At 32.7% G+C, this 12,106-nt stretch overlaps 2 protein-coding genes across 2 annotated transcripts in view; one reads left to right on the top strand and one right to left on the bottom strand.

Moving 5' to 3' along the window:
• Window positions 1–6: 6 nt before the first annotated feature.
• Window positions 7–10,531, bottom strand: LOC117121961 (ras-related protein Rab-35-like). The gene is made up of 6 exons (XM_033267399.1): window positions 10,393–10,531; window positions 5,487–5,537; window positions 4,026–4,149; window positions 2,918–3,042; window positions 1,626–1,750; window positions 7–168 (listed from the first exon to the last, which is right to left on the bottom strand). The coding sequence occupies exons 1-6, from the start codon at window positions 10,442–10,444 to the stop codon at window positions 28–30; spliced, it is 618 nt and encodes a 205-aa protein (XP_033123290.1). The 5' UTR covers window positions 10,445–10,531; the 3' UTR covers window positions 7–27.
• A 49-nt stretch (window positions 10,532–10,580) lies between these two features.
• The window catches only part of LOC117121960 (protein ABHD11-like), a 5,545-nt gene continuing 4,019 nt past the window's right edge, over window positions 10,581–12,106 (top strand). The window contains exons 1-2 of the mRNA XM_033267398.1: window positions 10,581–10,828; window positions 11,677–11,815. Coding sequence (XP_033123289.1) covers window positions 10,728–10,828; window positions 11,677–11,815 — 240 coding nt within the window. The 5' untranslated portion in view covers window positions 10,581–10,727. The remainder of the gene's footprint in view (window positions 10,829–11,676; window positions 11,816–12,106) is intronic.

Consider the following 12,106-nt stretch of genomic DNA (forward strand, 5'->3'; position numbering starts at 1 on the left):
GTGCAATATCGTGTGAAAACCACTGAATCATTTGCAGCACCCCTTCTTGGTCCCCTTCTTGTTTTCACTTTTTGACAATTTTATTTTCGTGTTGGTATCCTGAGCCCCTAATTTGGCAGCATTGTCTTTCTTCTGTTGTAGAACTAATTCAGTTATGGCATTAAACATCTACAAAAACAAGAGGAAAGGAATCATATATATATATATATATACTTTTAACTTTCTATGTACCATCGTAAAATGCAGCCCGAGACAATACATGGCCGGCAAAAAATATATAATGTCTGGAGATTTTTGTATGATCGGAAAGAAATGCAAGAAAAGAAAGAGGGAAGGAGGAGGAGAAGGATGGGAAAGAGAATGTTTATCCAGTCCCTGACCAAGTTACATTTTCTCGCAATTCATATTGGCGGATCTGGGGGAGGGGGGTCATGACGCCTCCCTTGGGCAACAAAAAAAAAAGGGAAAAAAGAATTCTAGACCTACCTTTTTAGGACCCGTGAGCTGATTTTTTGTTTACATTAAGAAAATTAGAATTTTGAAGAACATAAGTCTTTAAAACACACTTCAAATGTCGGGAAAGCTTATTTAACGACATCTAGGATTCAAAATTTTCCTGGGGCAGAACCCCAGGACCACCCTTTCTTTTTGGGATTTATCAATGCATGGAAAAAAGAATACGCATGCAACTACTCATTTGTTTATGTATGTATACACACATATAATAAAAAATGAGAAAAATTTACCTGACCATTTTCAAGAGGGGAAAACCTTGAATTTTGAAGAACTTAAAAGTAATTAAGACACCTCAGAAGTCGGAAAAGCTCATTTCCCGCCAGCTAGGAATCAAAATTTTCCCGGGGGACAACCCCCGGACACCCCTTTTCCTTGGGGCTTATCCATTCATTGAAAAAAGAATACGTATGCAACTACTTGTGTATTTTTTTTTTTTTATGTATGTATACACACATAACAGGCCTATTTATTGTAATAAGAATGAGAAAGTTTACCTGACCGTTTTCAAGAGGGGGAAAACCTTGAATTTTTAAGAACAAAGTCATTAGACACCTAGTTCAAAATGTCGAGAAAGGTCATTTTCCGCCATCTAGAAATCAAGATTTTCCCGGAGGAGGACCCCCGGATCAACTTTCGTTTTTGGGAAAAATGTTGACCCAAACCCCTAGATTTGATTCCAGATCTGTATGATTCATATTCCCATTCCTCTTATAAGTGGGCCCCCCACCCCCACTTTGAAAACGTTCCGCCGGCCCTGCAATATATGGTTAGGGACTGCCTCAGGTTGTCGTGAATAAAGGGAAATTTCGATTTGTGTCAACTTAGAATGTAGAACCTGATGACATCATGTTAATTTAACTGCGCATGTTTGGGTGTTAAGCGATACATTCTCCAGAAATCAGGAATAGTTATTTGCTGAATCTATGTTCAGACCAGGACAGGGAAATGCAGGTGTGATGAGTCGTTATGAGACTGTTTCGGGGGAAATCATGTCGTAGAATATTAAACATGTTTACATTCTCACGACAGCCTGAGACTGTACCCAACAATAAATCTTAAATCTGAGTTGGCCTTTACATATATAATTATTTTTAAGATGTTTGACTTACTTCTTCTACATTGACGTTCTCCTTTGCACTTGTTTCATATAGTTGTATACCCATTTGTTCTGCAAACTTCTCTGCATCCGTAGACTCTACAACTTTTTTTTCTGGACAGTCATTCTTGTTTCCTACTGCATATTTAAAAGTAAAAATAATAAAAATAATAATAATAATAATAATAATAATAATAATAATAATAATAATAATAATACCAGAACATTTCTGCACCTTTTGAGAGAGCAGCTTAGCTCAGTTGGATAAAGTGGTGGTAGCCACTGTGTGTGCGCTGAACCATGAAGATTTGTAGGCCCCCAGTTGAATTCCCATTGCTGCTCTCCTTGTGTGTTCAGAGGGAGTGCTGCTTGAATACGTGGGGCCATTCCACTACTTTCTCTTATGCATGCATAACCTCCTTGGTGGAGGTAATTATCAAAATTAATTTTTGAATTGCTCAAGAGAGTATGAAACTCTCTTAAGGAATTTGATTATTGTCCAAGCCATTGCAATTTAATATTTCAAACAGAATTTTTTCATCTTCAGCAAACTGAAACTGAAGAAATTATGTTTGAAATATAGAATCAGGATGACTTGTACATTCTTCTAAGCTTATTTCATAACGTGTTATGTCAAACTTATTGGTGAACACACTGATCTCTATTATTATTATAATGGCTGGATTACTCATGAGCCAATCACTGAACAGAAAAAAGTGAAGCCACCAACGCCATATGAAAGATCCTAAGTGACGTACAAGTTTTTTTGGCATTTAATTATTGTTAAAAAGAACTTTCTTATTTTCAATACTTTTTAATAATAAATTTAAATTTTACGAAATTATTTTTCAAAATCATCTAACTACTCAACACGCCTGTATTGCAGTTAACAAAAGCGTGAGCGATGTCATGTTGTTAGTGATTATCACGTCAGTTCAAAAGTTTTGCTCCAACAAAGCATCAGTGGCTTTACTAAAAGCCATTGAGCAATCAAGCTTTTACAAGAGATATCAGTGGGTGAACAATTTTCTTAAAGATACAATTAAGAGTTAGATTCCAAAAGTCATAAATTGTGTACCTTATTGCTCTGGACAAGGAAACTATAAATTATAAATTATAAGGTGAATATCTGGGAAATTCCAATGACTCGCTGTACAAGAGATCAGTTCTTAATGTTTTATATAATACTGTTTTTGTGCAAATTGTCTGTTGTGTTCAAATATTAGCTTGTTTTTTCAACATAAAATATGTATATAGGGAAAATATAAGCATATTTTACTTGGATCATATATTTACAAAACTTACCTAAAATTCTACTAACAACATCACAGTTCTGGTCTATTTCATGTAACCATCGTTTGACATTTACAAAAGAGTCTGCAGTTGTGACATCATACACCACTATGACCCCATGTGTTCCTCTGTAATACCTGCAATACAGACACAAAATTGATTCAAAAATTGATTGGCTCATATGAATAGTGCAACCAAAAGGAATACAGTGAGTTATGATACACTGGTTTCTGATTTTTTTAATATGTGATGTCATTTGATTATGGCCAGATTTGTTTATTTACAGAGGCCTCTCGATAAGGCAGTTTGTTATAATTTTTCATGTAGAGTGCTTGTTGCTACATACAGTATAGAGTAATCAATTTCATACATCCCCAACATTCACATTACTTTCCATACTAGAAAAAACAGAAGTAGGACCTACATAAACAAAAATACATTTGATCCTTTAAGTACCAAGAGAATACTGATGATCCTTAAATTTCAATTTAAATTATCAATTTATGAAGTTCATATTTTGCTTAAATATGAAACAATGGCATTCTGTCTTTAAAAAAATTAAATGGATGGCAGTAACAACGGATAATCATTTATTCAGAATACTAATAATGAAAAACGTTTGACTTGAATCTAATTATGTACTATAAGTGCAGCTGTTGCAGATAATACTCCCTTGTCTGCAAGTGATATAAATCTAAAGAAACAATATTATTTTGTCTAGAAGTAGACCTACTTTAGATCAATTAGAAAATCATTCAATATTATTAAAAATAAAATTAATTATACAGTACAGTACTATATGAAGTTCATATTTTGCTTAAATATGAAACAATGGCATTCTGTCTTTAAAAAAATTAAATGGATGGCAGTAACAACGGATAATCATTTATTCAGAATACTAATAATGAAAAACGTTTGACTTGAATCTAATTATGTACTATAAGTGCAGCTGTTGCAGATAATACTCCCTTGTCTGCAAGTGATATAAATGTAATGTACAGCAACAAGCATTAAGCTAGAGACTATCAAAAGCATATGACATGCCTTGATATGGTCATGATGACATCACATCTTGACCATATATAGGCACACCATCACTATATATGGGCATACAACATACGTGGAAGTTATTGTTCGGAATCGTTCTTGACCTGCTGTGTCCCAGATTTGAAGCTTAACTTTCTCATTGTTTACATCAATCGTTCTAATTTTAAAATCAACACCAATTGTTGTAATGTAGGTTCCTTGGAAAAAAAGAAATCAAAAATTAATGATTAATGACATTTGTATATTATCTATTACTTTATGACCATCATTTATACAACTGCTTTTATACTTGCTAGATTTTTTTCACCTCTATTAAATTTCCTCACGCAAACACCATTGGAATAAAATTGTTTTTTACAACAGTATTTCTTCACTGAGAAGGTTTTCTTCCATAACGATATATCCAAATTTACAAACCTAACCACAGTTATAATTACAGCTATGACAAAAAAAAACAACAACTAAATCATCAATACATCATTTAACTTTCAGTATGGTAGAAAAAATTTAGGCCTACATATCTGAATATAATAATGGCTAGGTGTTACAACAGTACAGTACAGTACAGGCCGTGTGACTCTACAAAACATTCCATTATCATAAGAAAAAAAAAATGCAGAAAATAAAAAACTGACAAAACAATAACATTACAAAGATTCAAAATAGGAAACATTTGAAAACTATTATTTACAATGGAAAAATGAATCCTTGAGTTTTCCTGGAATGCATTAATATTTATAAATTTTGAGGAAATGAAATTTTAAACCAATAGAACAGAGTGACAGAAAATTTTGACATGCCAACATTATTGTAAATTGAGTTAAATTGGCATGTAGAGAAGATTGTTAAAAATATTGTACACGAAAATAGTGTGGTGGTGATAGCCGTATATTACATTTATTGCTATCATGAAAATTTATATGCATTAAAGCATCTAATAGTACAGTATATACAATATTTAACATACCAGTATATATTTTTATCAAATACTATATTCTGTATAAAGTGCTAGATAGATCATCATAATTTAAACTCATGACTATGATGCTGCATGATTTTTGTGAGGTGGGAGAAGGGATAGTTATGTTTGACACTGTACGAGGGCAGCTTTTACAGAAAAAATTCCAGCGAGGGCTTGCAGGGTCTAGTGAGGCAAACAACTGTTGGTGGGCCTGGAAAAAGTGACCAATTTTAATCTTTGTTCTCGAATTTATTATAGCAAAAAATAAAATAATAAATTCTTTTTTTCACTTGAGGTCTGAAAAATGATGTCTGATTGGGAAGGAGGGGGAGGGGGGCTACACCTCACAAAAAAAAATTAATCCAAATTATATACATTTTTTGGCAATTTCAAAATCATTTACCAGTCAGATATACTTTTAATAAATAAATCTTCTATAATTATTAACACCTATAATATTTGCAAATCGATGACACACACTGACGCATTCAGATTCAAAAGGCCCAACACTGCTGCGGCAAAGAATGTGTCCAAGAACCAAAAGGAATTGACAATGAATTATTTGGTACATACCTGAAAATGTGTTATCAGCGAATCGTAGAAGGAGACTACTTTTTCCAACACCTGAAATATAAGCGCCATTTACAGTTTGAAACAAGGAAACTGAAAACTGAGACTAAATTTAATCGAAAACAAAAACCTACATTTTTGTAAAGATAATATTAAGAAAAGCATATTGACCTTTGAAATGATGAATTTGTTAATTAAATGCAAGACTTATCCTACAACATTATCAAAACAAAAGAAAAGAGCAGAAATTTATTTGTGTGGGACAAACTGCCTACTCTTTTTTCTGGCAATGGTAATTTTGGAATTCCAAATATACATTATCAAAACAACTTTTAAAATTGATTATTGTCCTAATGTACTAACTATTATTAATGCAGTCATTCATTCTTATCCAATGACAATACAATAAAAGTACAATACAATTGCAATTACTCATTCCACATTTGGTAATTTAACACTAAAAGAAAAAAACAAGTTATGGTACCTTCTTGAAGCTTGAAGTTTTGCACACAATATGAAACCTTATGTGACAGATATAGTACATATGATATGACATATGCCCATATTTGTACATTTCACATTTCATATATTTTACATTTTTCTAGAGTATAGTATTATTTATAAAATATACCATTTGTATTATACGTTGTGTGTGCAATAAGCAATAAAACAAATCTAAACAAAACATTTAAAAAAAGTAATATTGTGGACTGACCTAAACAGGGTCGAGTTTTAATTATACAGTATTCTAAATTTCAGACAGGATTTAAATCCACCCTACAATTTGAAGGTATAAGGACTAACAAGTCACAACTGCCCTTCCTTGCATATTTGCTTTGGTTAACTGCAAACAAGGCCCTGTAAGCAACTTCTACGTAAAGTTGTTACTTGAAATGCTTATACTTATAATGCTAAAAAATAGCATGGGCAACTTCATAGGCAATCAATATTGATAATAGAGATTGAATTTATAAAGCATACAGTACAATAACATCTTACTCCAGTGCCTGCACCACTTAATACTGTTCCAATAAAAACACTCAGTTCAGTAATATATTCAATATTATGGTCATGGTATAGTAATTCTGTACCATTTAAGCATGGACCTATTAATAAAGTGTTTTTGTGCGAAACTTGCTGACTATAGGCCCACAGATAAATAGGAAGCTTACTTACAGTTGGTAATACATACAAAGTTTGTTAATACCAGCACTCATTATTTGATGAGGCCAATAACTGCCAGTCCCATGAAATATATTGATTGTGATGTCGGTCACAAAGAGTAGTGGTAATGACTGTGATGAAGGACATGACAATGATGATGATGATACTGATGATGATGATGATAATGAAGAGGATGATGGAGATGGTTGTTCCGAAGATTATAATGTCGATTAGGATGAATTCAATAAAGATGACAAATGAAGATGATGATGATTAAAATAGTAATGATGATGATGAAAATCAAGATGAGAATGACATGATTATGACCATGAAGATGGCTGATGATGACAATGAACTGACAAGGATAAGGAAGATGATAATTATTGATTAGTGATGTGATATGAGATAACTATGAAGTGATGATAATGTTGATTAGTGATGTGATATGAGATAACTATGAAGTGATGATGATGTTGATTAGTGATGTGATATGAGATAACTATGAAGTGATGATAATGTTGATGGTGATAAGGCAAGACTTTTTTACACCTTGTTTTTTCACAAACTTATTTTTTTAAAGATTGTCAGAGGGTGGAAATATAATATAAATACAATTTTGTTTTCTTATTTAGCAAATACTTATGCCAAAACATTCAGATGGAGGAGAAAATAAAAATAAAATGTTATTGGTGAATGTACAGTAAACAGTGTAGTAATGGGATGGTCGTTACTGTAATATGCTTTAGATTTATATAATTAGGAAGAAACATACATAAGTTATTTTTTTAGATTTCAAGGCAGCAGTGGGCATAATAAAAATAAAGATATTATATTGGCCAAAAATAAAATTTTTAAATTTCATTCCAAATCATCATTATTGGCGAGCGGTTGGTTCACTGAACAAGGTATTAAAAAAGTCTTGCCTATGATGGCAAGTTTAATAATAATACTTTTAGTACACATAAGTGAAAATAACACAGAAACATTAATACTTGATGATTAATGAAAAGCAACCAAAACAATAAACAATGAATAAAACTTGAAAACAAAATGAATGGGCCCCAATGATAATAAATTTTATATATAAAACTTTTTTTGGATTACCCTAGGAATTAATGTCTTATCTGTTGTTCTTAATCATTTATCTGTTCTTTGTTCCTTTTTTGTATTAAAGTAATTTGTGATTTTAATTCCTGAATAAAATGAAATTAAATGAAAATTGGATCATTTTTCCTGAAATATATCTCAATAAATGATACATTTAGAGGCTAAGTTAAAGTCTGAAGGTTAAAGACTAACCCTAGGTTATGTGTTGAACTAACAAACATTAGCAATACTATTCAATATTTGACTTTCTTACTCTTTGAACACGTTGACTGCCAGGCCTTTTTTTAGGTTCCTTCTCGTGTGCCAGAACAATAATATATGTATAAACATACTTTTTTGAAATTCTATCTACAATAGTCATATATCATCAAAATTGTGTGTCTAATAAAGGTGGAAAATATTAGATTAGTAAACTCGTTGCCGGCACTGGGATAGCATTTGTTAGTCTCTGCCAAGTGCAAGTTTTCTCATCCGCTTTTTGCATGGGTTAGTATACGTTCAGAAGTAATAAACTCTTGAATGTTAACCCAATTTGGACGAGTATAGACGTCCCTAGTGCCCTCAGTAAAACTAACAAGAAGCAGGAAACAAAACAGATAATTTTTATTTTAAAAAAATTAATCTTGATTACTGATAATGTTGTAAAAGAACTAATCATTATTATCATCTCATGCGATTAAGATCACTGCCATAATTATCATCGGTAGCAGGTCAAAACGGCAATAAACCAAAACGGCAATAACCAAAATGGCGCAATGTACCAAAACAACAATGACAAGTACCAAAATGGCAACGGAACGAAACGGCAATAACAAGTACCAAAATGGCAACAGGAGCAAAATCAATGCTAAGACTAGCAAGCACCAGCGGGCCGGGCGCAGGCTGCATATATAATTTTCTGAATCGTTTTGAAATTGTCCCGATAGGCAAATCGAATATTGCCATGGGCTCTTTTTCCCACATTTAATGTTTATTATTATTATTATTTTGCATTTTTTTTACTTTTATGACATAAATTGTTTAGCCTTGTTTTGTCTGCATTTGAAGGTTTTAATTGTTTAAATGTTTTACTGCTTTTGTATTGTCCCCCACCCCCAAATCTTTTTAATATTGAATTTGTTTTTATTATTATTATTATTATTATTATTAATAGCCTCATTTTTACCGTATTTAATGGTAGTACACTTTCATGTTTATAATTAGTTTATTTTTTCACGTTTTTACTTTTATGACATAAATTGTGTAGCACCGTTTTGGTCTATTGCCGTTGTGGTCAAAAAGTGTTGCCGTTTTGGGTTTTTATCATTTTGGTCATTGCCATTTTGACTTATTGCCGTTTTGGTTTATTGCCGTTTTGTCCAGAAAATTTATCATCATTATCATCATCCTCATCTGTACCCTCACCATAATTATAATTATTTTAATAATTCTATTTTAATATTTCGTCTCGAATTTTACTCTTGTAAATTGAACATTTTAACTTTTGTTTTTCGCTGCAATCCTTCTATTTCAAATATTGTATTTCTAATGTTTTTTCTTTTTAACTATTGACCGATTTCACTAATGATTTTGTACATGTATATTTTTAAATATAAATTTTATTGATAGGCCTATTTTTCTAGAATATTTTATGTTAATTAATCTATGTTCTCATTGGCATCAGAGTCACTAGACAGTGATTCAGTTCACTTTTTGGCAATCCTGTCCGGCCAACTGAGTGTTGTTTTTTGCTCTCTGTTATCTTGTGTTTATCAATTTTAATGTTTTTTGGACAAAATAAATGAAATATTTAGCATTGTCACTGTTGCCACGGTCATAATCATCATCATATTTATTTTCATTCGTCAATGTTGTTCATCATCGTCATTGTCACCGACCATGGGATGACAAGATTTGGACCTACAGTGTACTAGTCCATTAGTGCTAGCTAGATATTGGAAAGCAACAAAGTTTTTAAAATATACAACAGTTTAGAATCTGTATAGATATATTATCATTAAAAACATTTTTAAGAGGAGCTTTTTATGCAATAGCATACACTAGTTGCTTTAAGTAGGCTTCCTATACTAAATTAAATTGTAAAAAAAAACATGACAAAATAATATAAAATTTTTAAAAATATATATTAATTTTAGAAGATGTAATATCGTAACATAATTTACTTTGATAGTTTCATCAGAATCTTGCAAAAATATAAGGAATCCATTAGAAAATATCAAAACCATCTTCTTCCTTTTAGCCTATGAATCACAATTCATAGTACTTCCGGGTTGATCCGAGCCGAAAGTAAGTTTGTTCCGATTTGAACTGTTTATTTAGCCATTAATGACATCCAAATTACAGTTTGACTATTGTTTGCCACTCTTTGCTACTACGTGCAAAGTGTTTGCGGCTCGGTAGAATATTAAAGTCCCTGGTTATACAAGATAATCATTAGTTGGAAAACTATACACAGTAATACAACCATTGTTTCTGCAAACAAACATATAGAAATACGATTCTAGGCCCGACATTCACACGCCTACCCCTCAATCATCCAACACACTTCAATCTCAAACAGTCGTCAACGCCCATCGTCCCCCGCAAAACTACACACGAATATGGCCAGCTTGTTGTGCCTTATGCCCGTCTCACTTACCACTATCGCCTATAATCAGTAACTTGAATAAATGGTCATATTCTCTAGCCATTCTTTAAATGTATAGCTATTGAGATAATATCGTTTTTCTGTATTTCCCTCGTTCCGTTTACACCGCAAAACTCCAGCAACGTCGATCCTATCTGGCAAGGAAATCCCTCATAACTGTACTCGATCTGGAGGCCAGCTCGAGCCGCTGTGACGTCACCGTTGCCAAACACGCATGGTCAGAAATTAGGGGTAGCCCCATTGTTCTACAGTGGATGCATGTTGGTATTTTTGGTATTTTAATCTGAACTTTTAAGACTCAAGAGCATCTATTTTTATAAACTAAGATGAAGAATTTGTCATCAATTTGCAACATATGTGTACGCCAGTTTTCGAGAACACTAGGAAGTCGTTTAGAATCACAAAATGGGATTCGACAGGTCAGAAGGTGAGATGGCCTCCGATTTGTATGATGATCTTGATTGTTGATAGATCACCAGTGTTGCCATGATGTCAGTTGTTTATAATGTCCTCACCATCATCTAGGACAAGGCCTAGCCTCTAGGCCGAATTATAAAGAGAAAACTTTCTTAGGACCAACTCCTTGTTACGCCTAAGCATGAAGGTGGGGGGGGGGGAGTAGGCCTAGTACTGCTGTACATTGGATATCATCGCGTTGTTTAATTTTCAAAATGTTTATGAATGATTATCACAATGTCTGTGTAAATTAAATATCATACAATTACAAAATACTACTAGGCCCCTTAAGTAAATTATTAATATTAATAATTAAATATTCCTCCTAGGCCTATTTAACACGCCACTTATCAGTCTCTGATTTTCTTGATTTATGCTAGACAGATGATGAAAATTCTGTCTGAATTAAAGTCACCCATTCATTATTTATACTAATTCACTTTTAACTTTTTATTTCAGATTAACAATTTAGGTGTACAGTATGTGAAAGATGATGAGAGGATTTAAATTTAATGATGATGAGGATTAATAATGATAATTATTTTTATTTTTCAAACTTATTTCTTCTCTAAATGGCAGTCATGAATGTTCGATGCTATGACAAGGTCTTCTGCAGACTAAAAATTAGTATTATTTAGCTGATCCAAAAAAAAAAAAAAGTTACAGTAAGGTTAAACTGCAGTCCCTAGTTATTTGGACTAGGCCTAAAAGCACAATTTTGGGCACCTTAAACCATAAACTATCTACTGGCTAGCAGGAGCCAGTTTCATTGTATTCAAATATGACATGCAGAGAATTTAATGTATTTATTTCAAATAGGTACTCTGTAGATCTAGCACACACTGTTTACCAAGGAGATGCTAGTCTTGCTAATGTTATCATAGTCCATGGGTTGTTTGGATCGAAGAGCAACTGGAGAACCCTAGCAAAGCGTCTTACCAAGGACACTGGATGTACAGTAAGTTCTGCTAGCTTCTGCCATCGTGAAAATCATGAAAAAATAATGACCCCTGAGTAAAGCTGGACACACACTGTCGGCCAATGCGATTCTATAGAGAACGCATGCAACAGATTGTTTATAATGACGATCCGTTCAGACTGCTACCAGCAATCGCCTAGCGCTACACGGAGCGGAGCTGAATTCAATGGTCGTACAATGCAGTGAGTTCCTGGCTTTAATTTATATTTAAATCATCTTTATTTTCAATACACTTTTACAATTATTACAATTATTATTACAGTATTGTAA

Source organism: Anneissia japonica, unplaced genomic scaffold (genome assembly GCF_011630105.1).
Source record: "Anneissia japonica isolate Jap-2015-1 unplaced genomic scaffold, ASM1163010v1 scaffold352_len1594369_cov220, whole genome shotgun sequence".
Lineage (NCBI taxonomy): Eukaryota > Metazoa > Echinodermata > Crinoidea > Comatulida > Comatulidae > Anneissia > Anneissia japonica.